At 43.6% G+C, this 25,824-nt stretch overlaps 1 protein-coding gene across 3 annotated transcripts; it reads right to left on the bottom strand.

Annotated features, from left to right (window-relative positions):
* Nucleotides 1-154: 154 nt before the first annotated feature.
* On the bottom strand, nucleotides 155-25,527 carry LOC112264483 (programmed cell death 6 interacting protein). Of its 3 annotated transcripts, none has more exons than XM_024441110.2 (18): nucleotides 25,214-25,527; nucleotides 17,710-17,764; nucleotides 17,472-17,541; nucleotides 11,210-11,337; nucleotides 10,635-10,788; nucleotides 10,443-10,543; nucleotides 9,670-9,801; nucleotides 7,652-7,874; nucleotides 7,161-7,284; nucleotides 6,321-6,498; nucleotides 4,381-4,492; nucleotides 4,078-4,247; nucleotides 3,754-4,002; nucleotides 3,483-3,617; nucleotides 3,163-3,257; nucleotides 2,860-2,971; nucleotides 2,033-2,217; nucleotides 155-1,890 (listed from the first exon to the last, which is right to left on the bottom strand). In XM_024441110.2, exons 1-18 carry the CDS (start codon nucleotides 25,417-25,419, stop codon nucleotides 1,665-1,667), a joined length of 2,655 nt encoding a protein of 884 aa, XP_024296878.2. In that variant the 5' UTR covers nucleotides 25,420-25,527; the 3' UTR covers nucleotides 155-1,664. The 3 variants fall into 3 exon arrangements, with proteins under 3 accessions (XP_024296878.2, XP_024296877.2, XP_024296879.2); XM_024441109.2 differs by having other exon boundaries at nucleotides 2,033-2,220; nucleotides 25,214-25,526; XM_024441111.2 differs by having other exon boundaries at nucleotides 2,033-2,220; nucleotides 9,670-9,786; nucleotides 25,214-25,526.
* Between the last annotated feature and the right edge of the window lie 297 nt (nucleotides 25,528-25,824).

The raw sequence follows: 25,824 nt of genomic DNA, 5'->3' as shown, positions 1-25,824 counted from the left end.
ACTACCTTTAACTACAGCAACATAATGTAGAATATTGTATCAGTAGCTTTTAGCAGACTGGGCAAGGATGTATAAATGGTATGTGTCTATGGTGCTGAAGACCAAAGAATATGTTCAGCAGAAAGTAAAATACCCAGACACACACACACAGGTGTCTGGTATGCAGAGGTGTTTTAATCACATTAGAACCAAAGAGAAACACTGTGTTGTTGGGTTAACCAAAGTCTTTATATATAATAACCTTTATCCCAGAAAAACATCTACAGCCATTTACAGCTTTACTCTGATTGTAAAACAGAAAGACACATCCCCACAGAGAGAGAGAGGAGAGGAGTGATGGAGAGAGGGGAGTGATAGAGAGAGAGGAGTGATAATTGAGAGGGAGACAGAACAGAGACAGCAAGAGTGCATCTCCAACAGTCCTTATCTAAATTAGAAAAACCGACAGCCATTTTTATTGGATTATTACATAAGTATTATACATTACAAAAATATGATATAGTTGTTATAGAAGCGCCAGGCGTTAAGCTGAGTGATCGTAGCTGGGTCGTATTCAGTAGCAAAACGGTTTGAAAACAGACAAGAATTGCTTCTTATTGCAAAAAGTTCAAGCTCAAAAAAAAGTTCAAGCTGTAAACCCCCATTTCATTCCGTTTCTAAACGTTTTCTCCCTACTGAATACCACCCTGGGTCCTCAGGTTCTTCATTCAGTGACATTGAATGTGACCCCTCCCACTCGCTCCCAAATAAGGAATCATGCCACGCCCTCCTCATCCAAGAATGACATGCAGCTCCTCTAGTGTTCTATATCTAGGCCGAGTATATACAGGTTAGGACAACGCAATAATCAATAATTCCATGCGGCAGCATTCGAAAATAAACAAATGAATTGGACCAGCGCCACTGCTGATTCTACAGGATTAGCATTGAAAATGTGACAATCGGTCGGAAAAATAAAGGGTCTGTAGATAACTAGAAACACATTTAAATGAATAGAATGACAGTAAAACAGTTATGCTATGCGTTTGCTGACTAGTTAGCTGAAATTCACTACAATTGTGTTAATTTTCCACTTGATGGCAAACTTTCTGTACTGCTAAAATTCACTTCCAGTCATTTTGGCTCGCATTGCTAGTCCCATTGTTTAGAATTCTTCTGCATTCATGCAAAGACTTATGGAATCCTCTTATCCTAACCTGTATATTTTTGACCTAGGCCCATAGCAGGAAGTCAGGTATAGCAGGAAGAAAAGTTAGGACTTAAAGAATAAAGCAATAATTAGAAAAATAATATGAAAACAAAAAATAAATAGAGGAGCTGGTTCGTAGATGAGTATGTAGAGGGAGTAAGTGTAGAGGGAGGGATGGATGGAAGAAGAGCGAGAGGGTAGAGCAGAGAGGGAGAGAGGGTAGAGGAGGGAGGGAGAGAGGGTAGAGGAGAAAGGGTAGAGAAGGTAGAGGAGAAAGGGTAGAGGGAGAGAAGGTAGAGGGAGGGAGAGAGCAAAGGTGGAGTGCTAGAAGTGCAACGTAAGTAAGGCAGAGGAAGAAGGGAGAGAGAGAGAGAGAGATTGAGGAGTTATTGCTGGGCGTAGTAGCATGGTTTCTGCTGTCGGTCGGAGTAGCGATAGCAGAGGAGAGGGATGGAGGAGAGGAGTGAGAGAGTAGTTATTGTTGTGGGTAGTATGGCTGTGGTGGTGGTTGCTGGGGCTGTTGTTGGTAGGTGTAGGGGTGCTGCTGTGTGGGGGGGACCCCAGGGTAGCCCCCCTGTCCGGGTGCTGGGGCCTGCTGATAGGGGACGTAGGGCTGCATGTTAGGCTGCATAGTGGGGGGCATGTTGTACTGGCTGTACGCTGCATACGGGTTATAACCCATAGGCATCTGGTAGGCATACCTGAGGATACAGAGAAAGAGAGGTTGGTGTGTATGAAAATGAGAAGACAGGGATAGTGAGATGAACAACAGACGTGCTACAGTTGTGCAACACACACAGCCAACTGGGACAATAAGGATAATGATTGATTTGATTGACTCACCCGGGGTATCCCTGGTATGTGGGGTAAGGCGGTCCCTGGGCCTGTGAGGGAGGGGCCATAGGTGGGGGGTTTACTGGTTGAGGCTGGTTACTGGGAGGGTTGCCTGGTGCGGAGGCGGCCTGGGGGGTGAAGGCAGGGGGAGGGGGCCGCTCGGGAGGCTGGGCCTTCGCCTGGGGCTGCTGAGGCTGCTGGAAATGGAAGAGGGAAAGATCAGAGGTCACTAAAAATCATAGTCAAAACAGATCAATAGTAAACCTTGTGACAACTGCTGATGTAAAGTGGTTAACAAACATTTCACTGATTGCTTGAAACGGGATATTTTTACAACGTCACAATAAGAGACAACATTACGGTCATGTCTCTGTCGTGATTGAGGGAGTTCGTCAGGCTGAACCGGGCTATGGCCCGTCAAGACCAGGTAAAACTGCTCAAATCAAACAGTCATGGTCAACAAGGCAGCATGGTGCATCGTTCAGAAACATACAATATATGTTTCAATTTTCAAACTAGTTTTCCTTGGTAAGATAAAGCACATATGTTTATTTTATCAAGAGCAAACACTTTAGCATGTGAAAATGCAAATCGTCAATACTCCACGTGCCTCACATACGTCACTCTGTTGAGCCAACTTCGCCTTCGGCTTTGAAAGGGGCACACAACTCACACCCGGGAGACATCTCGGTTACAAATGAATGCAACCACTTTCACCCGATGCAAATTTCGCCCACCCAGTGAACCGGGCAAGTTTAATTGAATCCTCATTGGCACAGAGCTGCCCTCTGATTGGGCTGGAGGGAGGAGCCACCCAGCTGTGATTGGCTACTTACGAAGACAGTCCTTGGTGCGGGGGTTGGTCCAGTGGCGGTGGGGTTAGTCTGGTAGGCGGGGACAGAGAAGGACGGGGCACTGGGCTCCCTGGCGATGCTCTGCTGCAAATCCCTGGGTGGGTAACCACAACAACAGAAATGTCAGTCATTGGTCACCAAGGCAACCCCAACATCAGTTGCTCATCATGATCACTTCTAGTTCACATAATCAATGATATTTCACTAATAACACAATACAGTGATTATTACAAATATTCATAACAACTGAAGCATCGTTATTGAGACAACATCACCACCACATACTTCAGCAGTTCATCCCGTTCTGTCTTGCGGGCGAAGACGATGTCACTGCACTTGTTCTGGAACTTCAGCAGGATCTCGGTGAGGTCATTGTAGAACTACAGAGAGCGAGAAGGTGATTGGTCAGATTGAGAGACAACCAAAGTCATCCAATCATCAAGCCCTTGTCAAGTTCAACCTGTTGCGTTTTTCAGGGGGTTAGAATTTTTTGTTGTTGTTGTATTGTTGGGTGACACCGTCTTAGAAACAGTCCTCCTTTTCCCTGGACAACCCACCCATTCCCTAGAAACAACTCTCCCTGACGTTCCCTAGGCAACAGTTACTTTGGTGCCCTCTCTGAGGTTGCTGGTGATCTCAACGTAGCTGTCGTGGGCCGAGGCCAGCTTCTTCAACACCTCCTCACGATCATTAGCCTCCGAGTTGGACTGCTTCAGACTGGAGAACTCCTGGTGAGATGCCTGGGGGGAGATAATCAACAGGTGGAGATGGAAGGAGGGAATCATTAAAGTAACATTTCTCGACATCTGAAAAAGTATTTGTGGAAATTGCGTATAGGGCTGTTTAGGCGAGTGTGTCTCTGTGTCTGTATCCTACCTGCACGTTGCCCAACAGCTCTTCCTGAGAGCGGAGGCTGGCTTGAACCCTCTGGCTGTAGCTGCCGTATGATTGGTCCAGCTGGCTCATTGACAGTGCCTCCTCATTGATGGCCCCGTCCTGAGCCAGAGCTGTCAGGAAGCTGGAGGACATGTCAAAGGTCACGCCCTTAATCTCCGTCTCCAGCACCTCCCTCTCTCTCTTCACCAACTCTAGCTGGGACAGCTGGGAACGCAACACACTCACAACCTAGAGGGAGAGAGAACACATAGTTAGAAACACACACACACACACACACACACACACACACACACAATCCCTCACCTCGCTGCCCTGCAATGTCTTAGCAGGGTTGGCTGAAGGTATAGCAGCGGTGAGTTCAGCCTCAGGTTTACAGAGGAGGGCGATCATCTCACAGTGTGCATTATAACGCTCTCTGACCACCTGGTCAGCCTGCACTGCCTTGTCCAACACGCTACGGAAGTTACCCCCCTCTGGACCGCCGGAGGTAGAGAAGCAGAAATAATTATCATTTGATTCCAAGGTAGTACACAACACCACACATATCAGTATGTTTGTTTTTGGATGTGTGTGTGTAGGCATGAATAGGTGTGTGAGTGTGTGTACCCGCTCTGAGTGGTTTGTAGAGGTCTCCAGAGGGAGTTCTGTTCCAGCGTTGGCTGAACTTGGATCTCAGCTCGCTGTCTGTCGACTCCTCATCATCCAGCATCTTCAGAGACTACAAACACACACACACAAATTACACATGGGTATACAAACTAGAGGTCGACCGATTAATCGGAATGGCCGATTAATTGGGGCCGATTTCAAGTTTCCATAACAATCGTAAATCTGTATTTTTGGGCGCCGATTTGCCCAATTATTATTATTTTCAATGACGGCCTAGGAACGGTGGGTTAACTGCCTTGTTCAGGGGCAGAACAACAGATATTTACCTTGTCAGCTCGGGGGAATCAAATCTTGCAACCTTACAGTTAACTAGTCCAACACTCTAACCACCTGCCTCTCATTGCACTCCACGAGGAGCCTGCCTGTTACGCGAATGCAGTAGAAGCCAAGGTAAGTTGCTAGATAGCATTAAACTTATCTTATAAAAAACAATCAATCAATCATAATCACTAGTTATAACTACACATGGTTGATGATATTACTAGTTTATCTAGCGTGTCCTGCGCTGCATATAATCGATGCAACGCTGGGGGATGATTTAACAAAAGCGCATTTGCGAAAAAAATCGCAATCGTTGGACAACTGTACCTAACCATAAACACCAATGCCTTTCTAAAAATCAATACACAGAAGTATATAATTTTTAAACCTGCATATTTAGCTAAAAGAAATCCAGGTTAGCAGGCAATATTAACCAGGTGAAATTGTGTCATTTGCACGCAGAGTCAGGGTATATGCAACAGTTTGGGCAGCCTGGCTCATTGCAAACTAATTTGCCAGAATTTTACGTAATTATGACATAACATTGAAGGTTGTGCAATGTAACAGGAATATTTAGACTGATGGATGCCACCCGTTAGATAAAATACCGAAAGGTTCCGTATTTCACTGAAATAATAAACGTTTTGTTTTCAAAATGATAATTTGCGGATTCGACCATATTAATGATCAAAGGCTCGTATTTCTGTGTGTTATTATGTTCTAATTAAGTCTATGATTTGATAGTGCAGTCTGACTGAGCAGTGGTAGGCAGCAGCAGGCTCGTAAGCATTAATTCAAACAGCACTTTCATGCGTTTTGCCAGCAGCTCTTCGCAATCAGAGCTCTGTTTATGACTTCAAGCCTATCAGCCTAATGGCTGGTGTGACCGATGTGAAATGGCTAGCTAGTTAGCTGGGTGTGCGCTAATAGCGTTTCAAACGTCACTCGCTCTGAGACTTGGAGTAGTTATTCCCCTTGTTCTGCAAGGGCCGCGGCTTTTGTGGAGCGATGGATAACGCTGCTTCGAGGGTGGCTGTTGTCGATGTGTTCCTGATTCGAGCCCAGGTAGGGGCGAGGAGAGGGACGGACGCTATACTGTTACACTGGCAATACTATAGTGCCTATAAGAACATCCAATAGTCAAAGGTATATGAAATACAAATGGTATGGAGAGAAATAGTCCTATGAATACTATATTAACTACAACCTAAAACATCTTACCTTGGAATATTGAAGTCTCATGTTAAAAGGAACCACCAACTTTCATATGTTCTCATGTTCTGAGCAAGGAACTCAAACATTAGCTTTTTTACATGGCACATATTGTACTTTTACTTCTCCAACACTTTGTTTTTGCATTATTTAAACCAAATGGAACATGTTTCATTATTTATTTGAGGCTAAATTTGAGGCTTTTATTGATGTATTATATTAAGTTAAAATAAGTGTTCATTCAGTATTGTTGTAATTGTCATTATTCCAAAAACAAACAAAAAAATTGGCCGATTAATCGGTATCGGCTTTTTTGGGCCTCCAATAATCGGTATCGGGGTTGAAAAATCATAATCGGTCAACCTCTAATACGAACACGTGTGTGTGTGTGTATATACACACACCTCATCCAGGATCTCTCTGTTGCGTGTCAGTAGTTCCGGCAGGTCTCTGATCAGCTGCTCTATGCTCTGCAGCCCCCCCTGCTGGACGATGGCATGGGCCTTTTCAATAATGGATTGTGGGATAGAATCTCCAGACAGGTCCTCCAGAGCCGCAGGCAGGTTCAGAGATGCCAGGACACTGTTGTTAAATGATCAATACAGACATGCCAACACACTGCTTAGTTATTAACGCAATTCACCACCAATAAATATGACCAATAAATATGACCTACACAGTGTACAAAACATTAAGAACACCTGCTATTTCCATGACAGACTGAACAGGTGAAAGCTGTCCCTTATTGATGTTAAATCCACTTCAATCAGTGTAGATGAAGGGGAGGAGACTGATAAAGAAGGGTTTTTAAGCCTCGAGACAATTGAGCCATGGATTGTGCCATTCAGTGGGTGAATGGGCAAGACAAAATATTAAAGTGCCTTTGAACAGGGTTTGGTAGTAGGTGCCAGACGCACCGGTTTGTGTCAAGAACTGCTGGGTTTTTCACACTCAACAGTTTCCTGTGTGTATCAAGAATGGTCCATCACCCAAAGGACATCCAGCCAACTTGACACAACTGTGGGAAGCATTGGAGTCAACATGGGCCAACATCCCTGACGAATTGAGTCTGTTCTGAGGGCAAAAGGGGGGATATTAGGAAGGCGTTCTTAATGTTTTGTCCACTCAGTGTATGATAACTTAACCGGGTGCTGTTGACTATGTTGATAATGTAATGTATTGAAATCAATAGAGTAGAAAAAAATAACGATTCAATTGTTAAATGATCAAAGTAACATCCATACCCGTTGCAGAGGTTAGTAGCTTCCCTCATGGTTCCTACCAGTCTGTTGACGGTCTCAGCCTTCCTCTGGCTGTACACACTCATACTCTGCTGCACAGCCATGGGCACCATCTTCTCAAACAAGTCTATACAGACACACACGTCAGAAACTAACCCACACGTTTACAAACTCTTTTAGACATCTACACAAAAAACAAAAGTGTGCCCCCCCCGCACCAGTGAACTTGGTGCCGAGTGGTTGTGTGTGTATTCGGTCTCTCACCAGTGAACTTGGTGGCGAGTGGTTGTGTGTGTATTCGGTCTCTCACCAGTGAACTTGGTGCCGAGTGGTTGTGTGTGTATTCGGTCTCTCACCAGTGAACTTGGTGCCGAGTGGTTGTGTGTGTATTCGGTCTCTCACCAGTGAACTTGGTGCTGAGTGGTTGTGTGTGTATTCGGTCTCTCACCAGTGAACTTGGTGCTGAGTGGTTGTGTGTGTATTCGGTCTCTCACCAGTGAACTTGGCGCTGAGCGGAGGTGTGATGGTGGTAGCCTTGACCAGCGCTGCCTTGCCGATGTGTTCCAGGTCTTTGACCTCAGGGACGCGGTCGTGGTAGATGAAGTCGTTGTCCTTCTTAGCTGCGGTCAGAGCACGGCTGATCTTATCACTAAGGTCTTTCACACTGACGTATTCATCATAGCGAGATGCTACCGTCTTCACCAGCTCTGAAGCATGCTGCAGGGATGGAGGGAAGGAGAGAAGAGGAGTGAATGATTGTCGGATCCTTCACACTGTCAACCATAAAGCAGGGCTAGACTCTTCACTAATTAGTTTGCTGAGGGATGGAGAGAACAGAAAACAATGTATGAGTACCTTGGTTGAGTGGTTGTGTTTACAGCGGGAAGAAAAAGTATGTGAACCCTTTAGAATTACCTAGATTTCTGCATAAATTAGTCAGAAAATCTGATCTTCACCTAAGTCATAACAATAGACAAACACAGTCTGCTTAAACTAATAACACACAAACAATGACATGTTTTCATGTCTTTATTGAACACACCGTGTAAACATTCACAGTGCAGGTAGGAAAAAGCATGTGAACCCTTGGATTTAATAACTGGTTGACTCTCCTTTGGCAGCAATAACCTCAACTAAACATTTTCTGTAGTTGCGGATCAGACCTTCAAAACGGGAGGAATTTTGGACCATTCATCTTTACAAAACGGTTTCAGTTCAGCAATATTCTTGGGATGTCTGGTGTGAACCGCTCACTTGAGGTCATGCCACAGCATTTTGAATCCGTTTTAGGTCCTGATTGGGCCACTCCAGAAGGTGTATTCCTTCTGTTGAAGCCGTTCTGTTGAAGATTTACTTCTGTCTTACGGGTTGTTGTCCTGTTGCATCACCCAACTTCTGTTGAGCTTCTATTAGAGGACAGATAGCCTTACATTCTCATGCAAAATGTCTTGATAAACTTGGGAATTCATTTTTCTGTCGATGATAGCAAGCTGTCCAGGCCCTGAGGCAGCAAAGCAGCCCAAACCATGATGCTCCCTCCACCATACTTTACAGTTGGGATGAGGTTTTGATGTTGGTTTGCTGGGCCTTTTTTTCTCCACACAGTGTTGTGTTCCTATAGTTTCATCTGTCCACAGAATATTTTGCCAGTAGCGCTGTGGAACATCCAGGTGCTCTTTTGCAAACTTCAGACGTGCAGCAAGGTTTTTTTTGGACAGCAGTAACTTCTTTCGTGGTGTCCTCCCATGAACACCATTCTTGTTTAGTGTTTTACGTATCGTACTCGTCTACAGAGATGTTGGCATGTTCCATATATTTCTGCAAGTCTTCAGCAGACAAACTAGGATTCTTCTTAACTTCATTGAGTATTCTGCGCTGTGCTCTTGCAGTCATCTTTGCAGGATGGCCATTCCTAGGGAGAGTAGCAACAGTGCTGAACTTTTTCCATTTATAGACAATTGGTCTTACCGTGGACTGATGAACATCAAGGCTTTTAGAGATACTTTTGTGACCCTTTCCAGCTTTATGCAAGGCAACCATTCTTAATCTTAGGTCTTATGACATCTCTTTTGTTCGAGGCATGGTTCACATGAGGCAATGCTTCTTGTGAATAGCAAACTCAAATTTTGTGCGTGGTTTTTAAACAGGGCAGGGTAGCTCTAACCAAAATCTCCAATCTCATTTCATTAATTTGACTCCAGGTTAGTGGACTCCTGACTCCAATTAGCTTTTGGAGAAGTCATTAGCCTAGGGGTTCACATACCGTTTCCAACCTACACAGTGAATTTTTAAATTATGTATTCAATATAGACAAAATACAACAATTTGTGTGTTTTTAGTTTAAGCACACTGTTTGTCTATTGTTGTGACTTAGATGAAGATCAGATCAAATTTGATGTCAAATTTATGCAGAAATCCAGGTAATTTCAAAGGTTTCACATACTTTTTCTTGCCACTGTATTTGGTCATAGGAAAATCACTACATTTTCAGGTGGGCTACACTGGTGTGTACCTGCAGGCGAGCGATCTCCTCCCCAAAGTGTTTCTTCTGCTTGGCGAGGATAGACTGATGTAGCTCAGCGTTGGCCTGCATGATGCAGTGTTTAGCTGCCAGCACCGGCAACACCTCCTGGAAATAAATACACTGACCAGGGAGAAGCAACCACAGAGCAGTGCGCACACACACGCGCACACACACGGGGCAAACCAAAACACATACATGCAAACAAAGGGAAAACCAAAGAACAACACCGCCAAGAGCAAATCACGAACGAGTTTCACGTCACAGAAGCCAAATCAGGAACACAAGGCACACACACCACCACGAGGGATGCAGAGAGCGGAGGATAACGGGAGAGAGAACAGAACAGTGAGTGATTAATCTTTCTGCAACATTCACCCAAACTTTATTACAAAGTAGTGTGTGTGTCTGCAAAGTCCAGCCCATGTATTCCCACCCTAGAACGTGTGTCTGTGTGTCTTTTAGTAGTAAGACAGGTCGGTCAGATTTCAAACACACATCATTTCAGAAGCTCATTATTAGGTAGTGAGAGACCAATAAGAACGGGGGTGAGACGGTGAAAGCGCCACTGAGAATACAGCCCAAGTAGTGAACAAGCACAACCAATGAGAAAACAGCCCAGGTAGTGAATAACAAATCAGAATGGAGACTGTATGGTAAACAACCAATCAGAACAGAGATAGTGAAATGAGAGAAATGGGGAAAGTTCCACACCCTGAGTGTTATCCTCACACACACACACACACACACACACACACACACACCTTGGGCAGGTTCTCTTTGTACTGACACTGCTTGAAGGCATCGCTGTAGAAATCTGCCGCCTGATTGGCCAGTTTAGCGATGATGGCGTCCTTCATCTTATCTGTAGGGCAAACGATACCATGGTTACTTGATTTATGCACACACGTGCAATGTGTGGGTATAGCATGTGTGTGTGTGACATATATGTGTACCTGAAGTAGCCTTGAGAAAGAAGACTTCCTGTGCCTGAGCCAGCATGATGAGACTGAGGGTTCCTACGGTCTCAGGAGAAATGTCCATTGTAGGCTCTCTGTTCAGAGCCGACAGCACTGTGTCCTTAATGTGACCAAATGCTCCACTTGCCAACTGGAGGGGGTGGAGGAGGGAGAGAGAGTGTATGACAGAGAGAGATGGAAAGACAGACAGACGGGTGGGGGGTGGGGGGGGTTTATTGGTTATATTATTACTACGTAGAATTCAAGTATTATTATAAAAAAGGTAGTCATTGGCTGTAATATCATTAGCAGTACTGTAGTAATACCTGGTAGTAATATCAGTATTACTATAGATTTTGGTAGTATTTGGCTGTAGTATTTGTAGTACTGTAGTAATTTGATGTGGTATAAATAGTAGTGTTACTATATAACCTGGTAGTATTGTAGCATTACTATAGTAGTACCTGGTAGTATTTGGCTGTAGTATTTGTAGTACTGTAGTAATTAGATGTGGTATAAATAGTAGTGTTACTATAGAACCTGGTAGTATTGTAGCATTACTATAGTAGTACCTGGTAGTATTTGGCTGCGGCCTTCAGTCCTTCATCGCTGTCCAGGTTTTGTTCTGAAGCGATCTGACTTGCCAACGCTGCTCCATTGAACAACACACATGTCTTCTCATAGCCCAGACTGGCCAGGGCTAAAACACACACACCTGTTCATCAGGCTGACATACCTCACAATAGGGTTACAGAGGTACCTCTCGCTGGGAGATAGCACACGCCGGCCCAGCTCTACACATGCCACAGACAGGTAATTTAGGTTGCAGGGTTTCCATTAGGAACATTTGGCACCGGACAAGTGACCTGAAAGATGACATTTGAGAACTGTACCGGTCATCCATCTGCATTGCGAAAGTAACCCATTAGGGCATCCATCCACGCAGCCAGCACAATCAATAAACAAGGGATATTGGCCAAATGAGCCACACTTACGTGTCCTTAAAACCAGCCTTTTAACAAATTACAAAAACACTATCCCTTGTGTTTCGATGTTTAGCATATGCAGAACTTTAGTCTGTTTTATTGGTTTTAACTTTCCTCAAATATCAATTGTCCACCTTACGGTTCAGCTGTCAGAGATCTGATCACTAAATGCATCAGGGCATTGCATGCATAGGCCTATAGGCATCTACTGTATGAAATTAATATTAAAAAGATCAAATCCAAATTTGATTTGTCACATGCGCTGAATAGACCTTACAGTGAAATGCTTTCTTACAAGCCCTTAACAATCCGTTTAAAAAAAGTGTTAAATGATTTACTAAAATAAACTGAAGTAAAATATAAATAAAAAGTCAAATTTAAAAATTGTTAAAAGAACAACAATAAAATAACAGTAGCGAGGCTATATAAAGGTGTACTGGTACAGAGTCAAGGTTAGTCTAGGTAATATGTACATATATATATGAAAGCGCCATAATATGTACAGGTAGAAGTAAAGTGACTATGCATAGATAATAAACAGAGAGTAGCAGCAGCGTAAATAATGGGGGTGGGGTCAGAGCAAATAGTCCGGGTAGCCATTTGATTAGCTGTTCAGGAGTTTTAAGGGTTAGAAGCTGTTAAGAAGCCTTTTGGACGTAGACTTGGCACTCCTGCACCACTTGACATGCGGTAGTAGAGAGAAGAGTCCATGACTAGGGTGGCTGGAGTCTGACAATTTTTAGGGCCTTCCTCTGACACCACCTGGTATAGAGGTCATGGATGGCAGGAAGCTTGGCCCCAGTGATGTACTGGGCCGTACGCCCTACCCTCTGTAGTGCCTTGCGGATGGAGACCGAGCAGTTGCCATATCAGGTGGTGATGCAACCAGTCAGGATGCTCTCAATGGTGCAGCTGTAGAACTTTGAGGATCTGAGGACCCATGCCAAATCCTTTCAGTCTCCTGAGGGAGAACAGGCATTGTCATTTCCTCTTCATGACTCTCTTGGTGTGTTTGGACCATGATAGTTCATTGGTGATGTGGACACCAAGGAACATGAAGCTCTCAACCTGCTCTACTACAGTCCCGTCAATGAGAATGGGCATGCTCCTTTTCCTGTAGACCATGATCATCTCCTTTTCTTGATCACATTGAGGGAGAGGTTGTTATGCTGGCACCAGACACCCAGGTCTCTGACATTCTTCCTGTAGGCTGTGTAATCGTTGTTGGTGATCAGGCCTACCATTGTTGTGTCATCGGCAAACTTAATGATGGTGTTGGAGTCATGCTTGGCCATGCAGTCATAGGTGAACAGGGAGTACAGGAGGGGACTGAGCACGCACCCCTGAGGGGCCCCCGTGTTAAGGATCAGTGTGGCAGATGTGTTGTTACCTACCCTTACTCCCTGGGAGCGGCCTGTCAGGAAGTCCAGGATCCAGTTGCAGAGGGAGGTGTTTAGTCCCAGGGTTCTTAGCTTAGTAATGAGCTTTGAGGGCACTATGGTGTTGAACACTGAGCTGTAGTCAATGAATAGCAATCTCACGTAGGTGTTCCTTTTGTCCAAGTGGGAAAGGGCAGTGTGGCGTGCAATAGAGATTGCATCATCTGTGGATCTGTTGGGGCCATATGCTAATTGGAGTGGGTCTAGGGTTTCTGGGATAATGGTGTTGATGTGAGCCGTGACCAGCCTTTCAAAGAACTTCCTGGCTACAGACGTGAGTGCTACGGGTTGGTAGTCATTCAGGGAAGTTACCTGGGTGTTCTTGGGCACAGGGACTATGGTAGTCTGCTTGAAACATGTTGGTATTACAGACTCAAACAGGGAGAGGTTCAAAATGTCAGTGTAGACACTTGCCAGTTGGTCAGCGCATGCTCGCAGTACACATCCTGGTAATCCGTCTGGCACTGCAGCCTTGTGAATGTTGACCTGTTTGAAGGTCTTACTCACATCGGATACAGAACGCGTGACCACACAGTCTTCCGGAACCGCTGGTGCTCTAATGCATGCTTCAGTGTTGCTTGCCTTGAAGCAAGCATAGAAGTAATTTAGCTCGTCTGGAAGGCTTGGGCAGCTCGCGGCTGTGCTTCCCTTTGTAGTTCGTAATAATTTGCAAGCATTGCCACATCTGACAAGCGTCGGACACTTTGCCTGTTTGATGGTTGGTGGTGGGGCATAGCGGGCTTTCTTATAAATATCCGGGTTAGAGTCGCACTCCTTGAAAGTGGCAGCTCTACCCTTCAGATTAGAGGTCGACCGATTATGATTTTTCAACGCCGATACCGATTATTGGAGGACCAAAAACCCGATGCCGATTAAATCGCCCGATTCAAACTGTTTGGATATATATATTTTTTTATTTGTAATAATGACAATTACAACAATACTGAATTAACACTTATTTTAACTTAATATAATACATCAATAAAATCAATTTAGCTTCAAGTAGACAAGAAACGTTCAATTTGGTTTAAATAATGCAAAAACAAAGTGTTGGAGAAGAACATAAAAGTGCAATATGTGCTATGTAAGAAAGCGAACGTTTCAGTTCCTTGCTCAGAACATGAGAACATATGAAAGCTGGTGGTTCCGTTTAACATGAGTCTTCAATATTCCCAGGTAAGAAGTTTTAGGTTGTAGTTATTATAGGACTATTTCCCTCTATACCATTTGTATTTCATTAACCTTTGACTATTGGATGTTCTTATAGGCACTTTAGTATTGCCAGTGTAACAGTATAGCTTCCGTCACTCTCCTCGCTCCTCCCTGGGCTCGAACCAGCAACACAACGACAACAGCCACCACATCGAAGCAGCATTACCCATGCAGAGCAAGGGAAACAACCACCCCAAGGCTCAGAGCGAGTGAAGTTTGAAACGCTATTAGCGCGCGCTAACTAGCCAGCCATTTCACTTCGGTTACACGAGCCTCATCTCGGGAGTTGATAGGTTTGAAGTCATAAACAGCGCAATGCTTGATGCACAACGAAGAGCTGCTGGCAAAACGCACAAAAGTGCTGTTTGAATGAATGTTTACGCGCCTGCTTCTGCCTACCACCGCTCAGTCAGATACTTGTATGCTCAGTCAGATTATATGCAACACAGGACACGCTAGATAATATCTAGTAATATCATCAACCATGTGTAGTTAACTAGTGATTATGATTGATTGTTTTTTTATGAGATAAGTTTAATGCTAGCTAGCAACTTACCTTGGCTTACTGCATTTGCGTAACAGGCAGTCTCCTTGTGGAGTGCAACGAGAGAGAGGCAGGTCGTTATTGCGTTGGACTAGTTAACTGTAAGTTTGCAAGATTGGATCCCCCGAGCTGACAAGGTGAAAATCTGTCTTTCTGCCCCTGAACGAGGCAGTTAACCCACCGTTCCTAAGCCGTCATTGAAAATAAGAATGTGTTCTTAACTGACTTGCCGAGTTAAATGAAGATTAAATAAAGTTTTTCTTTTTTTTTTAAACGGCAAATCGGCGCCCAAAAATACAGATTTCCGATTGTTATGAAAACTTGAAATCGGCCCTAATTAATCGGCCATTCCGATTAATCGGTCGACCTCTACTTTAGATATTGCGGATGTTGCCTGTAATCCATGAAATCTCTGTCTCTTCTTCATGTGAATGACGGGAATTTGGGCCTTGTCCGGTGTCTGAAGTAAATCCTTTGCATGTAGACACGTTAAAGAAAAAAATATTTGTCCAGTACGAGGTGAATAATTGCTGTCTTGATATCCAGAAGCTTTTTTTGGTCATAAGAGACGGCGGCAGAAACATTATGTACAAAATAAGTAACAAATAACGTGAAAAAACACACAAGATAGCACAATTGGTTAGGAGCCCGTAAAATGGCTGCCATCTCATCCGGCACCATAAATATAGAAGAAAGAAAAGCTTAGTCCTAGCCCCAGAGAGAGAGAGAGAGAGATGGAGATATAATGGCAGAATGATCACAGGACATGATTTCTTTATCCTTGTCAGATAGGCTACTGCGTCTGCTATACAGATATATACAGTCGTGGCCAAATGTTTTGAGAATGACACAAATATTAATTTTCACAAAGTCTGCTGCCTCAGTTTGTATGATGGCAATTTGCATATACTCCAGAATGATATGAAGAGTGATCAGATGAATTGCAATTAATTGCAAAGTCCCTCTTTGCCATGCAAATGGCACGTGCCGTCATCATTGCTTTGCACAAAAAGGGCTTCACAGGCAAGGATATTGCTGCCAGTAAGATTGCACCTAAATGAACCATTTATCGGATCATCAAGAACTTCAAGGAGAGTGGTTCAATTGTTGTGAAGAAGGCTTCAGGGCAACCAAGAAAGTCCAGCAAGCTCCAGGACCGTCTCCTAAAGTTGATTCAGCTGCGGGATCGGGGCACCACCAGTACAGAGCTTGCTCAGGAATGGCAGCAGGTAGGTGTGAGTACATCTGCACGCACAGTGTGGCGAAGACTTTTGGAGGATGGCCTGGTGTCAAGAAGGGCAGCAAAGAAGCCACTTCTCTCCAGGAAAAACATCAGGGACAGACTGATATTCTGCAAAAGGTACAGGGATTGGACTGCTGAGGACTGGGGTAAAGTCATTTTCTCTGATGAATCCCCTTTCCGATTGTTTGGGGCATCCGGAAAAAAGCTTGTTCGGAGAAGACAAGGTGAGTGTTACCATCAGTCCTGTGTCATGCCAACAGTAAAGCATCCTGAGACCATTCATGTGTGGGGTTGCTTCTCAGCCAAGGCTGCCATCAGTCAGGATGTGGCCCAGAAGTTAATTGACAGCATGTCAGGGCAGATTGCAGAGGACTTGAAAAAGAAGGGTCAACAATGCAAATATTTGCATCAACTTCATGTAATTGTCAATAAAAGCCTTTGACACTTATGAAATGCTTGTAATTATACTTCAGTATTCCATAGTAACATCTGACAAAAATATCTAAAGACATTGAGGCAGCAGACTGTGAAAATTAATATTTGTGTCATTCTCAACTTTTGGCCACGACTGTACAGCTAATTTGTACATGTTCTATCAGAATTTTTTAAATAAAGATAAGCATTATTGTTAGATTACAGGAGTAACTATGGTAGGCTTAGAACATTCTTCCTCGCATCAAGTTCAAGGAGTGCAAGTCAGTTGGACTGCCGGAACGCAGTGCCTTCATATCATAGGCCGGCAGTGTAATAGCCAGACCAAAAGTAATTAAGTCTAGCCATTGTTCATAGGGAAAATATAAGCAGGATATTATATTGTGGCAAACACAACATTACAGTTGGAACTTAATTTAGCTAAAGAAAATTACAACAGAATGAAACAAAACATGTTTGGCATATTTAAAGAACTGGTTTAGATGACTAAATAGGCCTAAAATAATAACAATGAGCGAGTTGCACAGAAGCCACACCAACATTTCTCTCGTCTTTGACACCTACAATATTAAAACTTGTCCATACGGAGGACATTCCCCCTTGTAGGCATACTCTCTAACTTTACTTTTACTTAAATTAAAAAGGTCTCCATCTTCGCAATCAACAGTAGCCTAGACCAAAGCTCCTCTCTCCTTAGCAGCAGGTGCATGTACATAAGGCAGAGTGTAATGAGTGAGAGAATGGTGCTGAAGCGCAAAATCTGGGTTTATGATAGGAAGCCCTGGGCAATTTGGCCGCATACGATTGAATTTATCGTCTTTTAATTTATTTGATCGGCCAAAATCCGGGGAACGGAAACCTTGATATGTTGAAAAAGACAAGCGAACACACATCATACAATATTACTGCTTCCTACACCTACTGGAACAACCATGCCCGCAAGCCTCGTGTGTGTGTGTGTGTGTGTGTGTAGCGTACCTAGTTTGACTGAGCCCCCGAACAGTGAGCCCTTATCAAAGGCATCTTTCCATGTGAAGGTTAGACACAGCTGCAGGAACACAGAAAGAGAGATTAGCAACATTATCAGACAAACCTTATTTTTTAGTAGCGTTTCATGTGTGACGTGATTCTCTGTACCACGCAGACACATACTGTATTCTATTGTTTTCAGCAACAGTGTGTATTTTGTATTGAGTGGATGAGAGGTTATATGTACCTGGTTTTCAGAGAAGGGAAACTTTGGCTCCACGGCACACAGCTGATCATAATACCTACAGAAAAGAGAGATGTTATTGACTGTGTTACTGACCAACTACGCTTGGGCGGAATCCAGATTCTCATACCTGCCTTGTGCCATACCAGGATACTCTGGAATTTTGTATTTTTATTTAACCTTTATTTAACTAGGCAAGTCTGTTAAGAACAAATTATTATTTACAATGGATGGCCTATGAACAGTGGGTTAACTGCCTTGTTCAGGGGCAGAATGACAGATTTTAACCTTGTCAGCTCAGGGATCTTTCGGTTACTAGTCCAACGCTCTAACCACTAGGCTACCTGCTGAATGCTTATGTAAATGTGATATTTCAGGGTTGTTTTATTTATACTCAGTAAGAAACTTTGGCAGCCACTAGTTTTCTTGGCACACCTGTACTTGGGAATTATCTCCCATTCTTCTCTGCAGATCGTCTCAAGCGCTGTCAAGTTGGATGGGGAGCGTCGTTGTACAGCTATTTTCAGGTCTCTCCAGAGATGTTTGATCGGGTCCAAGTCCGGGCTCTGGCCGGGCCATTCAAGGCATTCAGAGACTTATCCTGAAGCCACTCCTGCGTTGTTTGGCTGTGTGCTTAGGGTCATTGTCCTGTTGGAAGGTGAACCTTCGCCCCAGTCTGAGGTCCTGAGCAGGTTATCAAGGATCTCTATGTACGTTGCGCCGTTCATGTTTCCCTCGACACTGACTAGTCTCCCAGTCCCTGCCACCGAAAAATATCCCCACAGCATGATGCTGCCACCACCATGCTTCACCGTAGGGATGGTGCCAGGTTTCCTCCAGACGTGACACTTGGCATTCAGGCCAACGAGTTCAATCTTGGTTTCATCATACCAGAGAATCTTGTTTCTCATGGTCTGAGAGTCTTTAGGTGCCTTTTGGCAAACTCCAAGCGGGCTGTCATGTGCCTTTTACTGAGGAGTGGCTTCCGTCTGGCCACTCTACTATAAAGGTCTGATTGGTGGAGCGCTGCAGAGATGATTGTCATTCTGGAAGGTTCTCCCATCTCCACAGAGGAACTTTGGAGCGCTGTCAGAGTGATCATCGGGTTCTTGGTCACCTCCATGACCACGTCCCCTTTTCCCCAGATTGCTCAGTTTAGCCAGGCAGCTAGCTCTAGAAAGAGTCTTGGTGGTTCCAAACTTCTTACATTTAAGAATGATGGAAGCCAATGTGTTCTTGGGGACCGTCAATGATGCAGAATTTTTTTGGTACCCTTCCCCAGATCTGTGCCTTGACAAAACCCTGTCTCGGAGCTCTATGGACAATTCCTTCGACCTCATGGCTTGGTTTTTGCTCTGACATGCACTGTGAACTGTGGGACCTTATATAGACAGGTGTGTGCCTTTCCAAATCATGTCCAATCAATTGAATTTACCACAGGTGGACTCCAATCAAGTTGTAGAAACATCTGAAGGATGATCAATGGAAACAGGATGCACCTGAACTCAATTTCGAGTCTCATATTTTTATTTATTTATTTCACCTTTCTTTAACCAGGTAGGCTAGCTGAGAACAAGTTCTCATTTACAACTGCGACCTGGCAAAAGAGTCTGATTATTGAATACTTGATTTATTTGTATACATTTGCAAAAATGTTTAAACAACTTTTTTTTCTCGCTTTGTCATTATGGGGTAGTGTGTGTAGATTGATATGGAACATTTTTTATTACACATTATAATAAGTGTGTAACGTAATAAAATGTGGAAAAAGTGAAGGGGACTGAATACTTCCGAATGCACTGTATTAGACAGCAAGGCTCTTGATTCATTCTCTACTGTTTCCAAGCGAAGCTTGATTTTGGAAGAAGCTAACCACTTAGCTAGATAGCTTCTAAATGAACAAACCAAATGGACAACTGCAGAGCATTTAGTGAATTTTAGACAGTTGACTTAATAGATATAAGATACATAGTTGGAGAACATTTGTGAACTCTATACTGTAACTAGACCACCTGGCACATGCTGTGAGTGACTTACAAGGCTCCAGTCTTCCGTCCTTGTGTGCTTGTAAACAAACACCACGTAACTGGGGACTACTAGTAAGCTTCATAATGAAAAATTGTGACAGGTGAAATTAAGAACGCAATCTTCTTTATCTCCTAATGTATTGCACAAGTTGAGTGCAGGAATTTACTTAAAAAGTAGCTACAAATATTTAAATGTGTAAAAATAAATAAAAACCCCAGATGAAATAGTTTCAACAGTATTGACTAGAGGTCGACCGATTATGATTTTTCAACGCCGATACCGATTATTGGAGGACCATAAAAGCCGATACCGATTAAAATCGGCCAATTTTTTATTTATTTATTTGTAATAATGACAATTACAACAATACTGAATTAACACTTATTTTAACTTAATATAATACATCAATAAAATCCATTTTGCCTCAAGTAAATAATGAAACATGTTCAATTTGGTTTAAATAATGCAAAAACATAGTGTTGGAGAAGAAAGTAAAAGTGCAATACGTTCCATGTAAAATGTGCGCCATGTAAGAAAGCTAATGTTTCAGTTCCTTGCTCAGAACATGTGAACATATGGTGGTTCCTTTTATGTGGTTCCTTTTAACATGAGTCTTCAATATTCCCAGGTAAGAAGTTTTAAGTTGTAGTTATAGAAATTATAGGACTATTTCCCTCTATACCATTTGTATTTCATTAACCTTTGACTATTGGATGTTCTTGTAGGCACTTTAGTATTGCCAGTGTAACAGTATAGCTTCCATCCCTCTCCTCGCTCCTCCCTGGGCTCGAACCAGCAACACAACGAAAATTAGCGAGGGTTAACTAGCTAGCCATTTCACTTCGGTTACACAAGCCTCATCTCGGGAGTTGATAGGCTTGAAGTCATAAACAGCGCAATGCTTGACGCAAAACGAGGAGCTGCTGGCAAAACGCACAAAAGTGCTGTTTGAATTAATGTTTACGCGCCTGCTTCTGCCTACCACTGCTCAGTCAGATACTTGTATGCTCAGTCAGATTATATGCAATGCAGGACACGTTTGATAATATCTAGTTAACTAGTGATTATGATGGATTGTTTTTTTTATAAGATAAGTTTAATGCTAGCTAGCAACTTACCTTGGTTTACTGCATTCGCGTAACTCCTTGTGGAGTGCAACAAGAGAGAGGCAGGTCGTCATTGCGTTGGACTAGTTAAAGTTGCAAGATTGGATCCCCCGAGCTGAGAAGGTGAAAATCTGTCTTTCTGCCCTTGAACGAGGCAGTTAACCCACCGTTCGTTCCTAAGCCTTCATTGAAAATAAGAATGTGTGTTTGCTTGTTTGTTGACTTTTTTTGTACAGATTTAACTGTACTACTGTATCATTTTGACACACAAAGACTCAAACGGTGTTCCATAGCACACTGCTCAACAAAATAAAGGGAACACTTAAACAACACAATGTAACTCCAAGTCAATCACACTTCTGTGAAATCAAACTGTCCACTTAGGAAGCAACACTGATTGACAATAAATTTCACATGCTGTTGTGCAAATGGAATAGACAACAGGTGGAAATTATAGGCATTTAGCAAGACACCTCCAATAAAGGAGTGGTTCTGCAGGTGGGGACCACAGACCACTTCTCAGTTCCTATGCTTCCTGGCTGGTGTTTTGGTCACTTTTGAATGCTGGCGGTGCTTTCACTCTAGTGGTAGCATGAGATGGAGTCTACAACCCACACAAGTGGCTCAGGTAGTGCAGATCATCCAGGATGGCACATCAATGCGAGATGTGGCAAGAAGTTTTGCTGTGTCTGTCAGCGTAGTGTCCAGAGCATGGAGGCGCTACCAGGAGACAGGCCAGTACATCAGGAGACGTGGAGGAGGCCGTACGAGGGCAACAACCCAGCAGCAGGACCGCTACCTCCGCCTTTGTGCAAGGAGGAGCAGGAGGAGCACTGCCAGAGCCCTGCGAAATGACCTCCAGCAGGCCACAAATGTGCATGTGTCTGCTCAAACGGTCAGAAACAGACTCCATGAGGGTGGTATGAGGGCCCGACGTCCACAGGTGGGGGTTGTGCTTGCAGCCCAACACCGTGCTGGACGTTTGGTATTTGCCAGAGAACACCAAGATTGGCAAATTCGCCACTGGCACCCTGTGCTCTTCACAGATGAAAGCAGGTTCACACTGAGCACGTGACAGACGTGACAGTCTGGAGACGCCGTGGAGGATGTTCTGCTGCCTGCAACATCTTCCAGCATGACCGGTTTGGCGATGGGTCAGTCATGGTGTGGGGTGGCATTTCTTTGGGGGGCCGCACAGCCCTCCATGTGCTCGCCAGAGGTAGCCTGACTGCCATTAGGTACCGAGATGAGATCCTCAGACCCCTTGTAAAAGGCTATATAGGACTAAATATTATTATTGATATTACTTATAGGAGTATGGTTATACTTAATTTGCTCTGTTAAACCTATCCTTTAGAATGACTTCGATAGCAACAGTCAATTATGTAGTTATTATGCTGGTGTGGTTGGCCCTGGGTTCCTCCTAATGCAAGACAATGCTAGACCTCATGTAGCTGGAGTGTGTCAGCAGTTCCTGCAAGAAGAAGGCATTGATGCTATGGACTGGCCCGCCCGTTCCCCAGACCTGAATCCAATTGAGCACATCTGGGACATCATGTCTCGCTCCATCCACCAACGCCACGTTGCACCACAGACTGTCCAGGAGTTGGCGGATGCTTTAGTACAGGTCTGGGAGGAGATCCCTCAGGAGACCATCCGCCACCTCATCAGGAGCATGCCCAGGCGTTGTAGGGAGGTCATACAGGCACGTGGAGGCTACACACACACTACTGAGCCTCATTTTGACTTGTTTTAAGAACATTACATCAAAGTTGGATCAGCCTGTAGTGTGGTTTTCCACTTGAATGTTGAGTGTGACTCCAAATCCAGACCTCCATGGGCTGATAAATTTTATTTCCATTGATAATTTGTGTGATTTTGTTGTCAGCACATTCAACTATGTAAAGAAAAAAGTATTTAATAAGAATATTTCATTCATTCAGCTCTAGGATGTGTTATTTTAGTGTTCCCTTTATTTTTTTGAGCAGTGTATATATGTCGTGAAGCTCATAGCAGTGATGCTATTACTGTGTAACTCCGGTAGGGCAACATCGAAAAAAATTGCACACTTGGTATTGTTAATCGGTGCTCGACCAGTTGGCGAAAGCCAACATCACCCACGACAGAGAACGTTTGATTATCAAGGGCAATGAATTCCATTATCTTGGCTTTAATGGATTTCACCTTTGAGTTGTTACGCTGACATTTTGACTTGACTGCTCGAGCCACACAGCAGACATTGTGGGCTAGTTTAGGAATGCTGTGTTGCACTTATAGCTCAAAATTGTACGTGGCATCATTACGTCATGTACCTTCGTTATATAGGTATGCACGTCAGCTGTGACATGGTTTTGCATATCGGGTGTTAAACTAGACATCGGCCGATTCCGATATGTTCACCAATATATCGTGCATCCCTAATTGCGTCTCGGACAAAAGGCACCTAATTGGCGGAACAAACCTGGTACTATAGTTGACTCTCAGGTCAGAGAGGCAATGAAAGAATGTGAAGGAAGGAGGGAATGAGGAGTACTTACAGAAGTGCAGTGAGAGAATGGGAAAATAAGGAGAGGGGGGGTAGAAGTGTAGGGAGAACGGGAGAGGGAGGAGAAGGTTTTTAGGAGGTTTTTAGGTACAAACAATGGTTACCATGGTTACACTAAGATTAGCAAGGCTGTGACTACTTGGTAGGGAACAAAGTACATCCCTGGTAGGGACCAAAGTACATATGGGACCAAAGTACATACAGAGTTTGCATTTTTGGGTACATTTCCATTGGATCCATTACACCGGGGTAGTTAATGTGGAAAATGCGAACCTCAAGTATTTGATGGAAAACAAATAATTTTTTACAGTTTAGAGTTCTGTCCTAAACAGGTCTGCTGGTGACTAGACTACTGCTGCTGACACAATGGCAGTCTGTCTGCAGAGCTGTGAAAGGGATATGGAATACAAGGCCCGTTGCCATAGCTACCTGGCACATGGCTCACTCTGTACATGAGCTGAGAGCTAAGAGGCTACAATGCTAAGACTCACCTCCTAGGCATCTACCCACTCTGTATAGCAAAGCGTAGCCAAAACGCTAACATACTGTAGGCCAGCAATAGCATGTCCCTATCCCATATTGTAGTTAGGAAGCCTATGCTAACATTGCATAAGTTCCTCCAGAAAACACTCCTTACAGCAAACAGAGATGCCAAGGCTCTATTGTAACGCACTAGTATTAAATAATGCTCTGTGGACAATACAATGCTAAACTATTAGTCAATTGATTCTATACAGGGGAGCAAAGTCTAAATCCTGCTCATATCACTAGTAGCCTACTGTATAGAATAGATGACTGGCTAGAGAAACTGAGGAAAGAAAATCAGAAAAGTCAATAGGTCACCACTCCAAGATATGTGTGGTGATATCACACAGGACTGGAGACACATCTTTGGTAGGGTAGAGGAGGTTTGTTAACCAAATAACAGTCCAGTTTCCTCCATGGAACTCTATGCAAAACATTCCTACCATCTCCCAGTGTGGGTATTCTTTTTAGATGAGATGGCTCGGATTTAGCTGAATAATGCCTCCGAGGCAGGCAGACTATATTAAATGTACATTATATAGCATAGCCTACTTCTACTCTGAAAGTTATGTAGTGTTGCATCCTCCCACCTAGATCTTGGATCAGTTGAGTATCTATCAAGAAGCGATAGTGAGGGACCTTCCAAGGGGTCCGAGTCTTTATGGCACAGGAGGTAATGTTAGCCATCCTGAAACCACCCCGGCATAACCCTCCTGAAACTAACATTACTTGTATAATGTTGTAATAACATATCAATAAACACTAGCTAGAAACATGGAGATTTTGATGACGTTTAGAAAATTTGACAATGACACATTCAAATTTGATATTGGGGCCGGTCAAACTGACTCATGAGGATGACAGCAGGGAAATACCCGTCAGAAAATACATACCCTACCATTACGCTTGTAGGGTCGGTAACTTCTGGCAAGGAAATAGCCATTTCTTAATTGTCACTGTTAAGCTAATGTTTATTGGAAATGGCTAACATGGAAGTTAGTTAACTAGCTAGCTAAACAAGCTAGCTAGTTACTTTACTAATTGACAGCAGGTTCATTTCACATGTAGAAATCGTTATTGAGCCATTACAGTAGCATCACATGGACATTGATTGTCAATGCGTTAACTTTTCATAAATTGTTAAACACATGACTCAAAAGGAAAAACTGCTTCCGAGAATTTCAGGGTGCGGCAATGGAGTTAACTAGTAGCCCAGCCATTTCCAAACAGGTGAAATAGCTAGTTAACTGTTAGGTGTCTAGCTGGAGTTAACTAGTTACGTCAGTGCGGCAGTATTTCAAACCTCAGGAGGATTTCCAGCGAGCTTTCGTGTTTGTCGAGCGGCCTCCCCAGAGCACTCTTGCGCAGCTTGTTCAACTCCTCCACGGATCGGATATACTCAGCTTGATCCTCGCCCGTTGGGTATGTCGCCGTAACGAATTTCGAGAGCGGTTTAACTAGTTCGACTTCAGACGACTTCTTTAACGGGACAGAAATAAAAGTCGCCATTTTTGGCCGGCGAAAAGTAACAAATAAAATGTGAAAGGACTGTCAATCGGCAAAAACAACAAGCGACTCCTCACTTCCTGGATTCTGCTGCAAACGTCAGAAGACGTTGACGCATAGAGCGAGCTGCGCAGACGCAGTGAGGGCTGGACAGGGGCAATACAGGTTTCTGATATCTCGATGTATTTTTTTCTTCATGTTATTGGATGCTTACATTAAGGGCTTTATTTAGACAGGACATGTCTATGATTATTTATATTTAAAGGTGCTCCGCCATTTCCTGGTTGCTAAAATTCTAAAAGTTAGCATAATTTCAGTTATGTAGTGTAGAGAATCATTGTACGATCTTAACTGCTGTGAAATATTTTCACTAGCCCAAAATATTGTATTTTCAGCTGTTTGAAGCTG

This window comes from Oncorhynchus tshawytscha, linkage group LG13 (genome assembly GCF_018296145.1).
Source record: "Oncorhynchus tshawytscha isolate Ot180627B linkage group LG13, Otsh_v2.0, whole genome shotgun sequence".
NCBI classification, from domain to species: domain Eukaryota; kingdom Metazoa; phylum Chordata; class Actinopteri; order Salmoniformes; family Salmonidae; genus Oncorhynchus; species Oncorhynchus tshawytscha.
The sequence above is the reverse complement of the archived record's forward strand: the minus strand, read 5'-3'. Positions and strand labels throughout refer to the sequence as shown.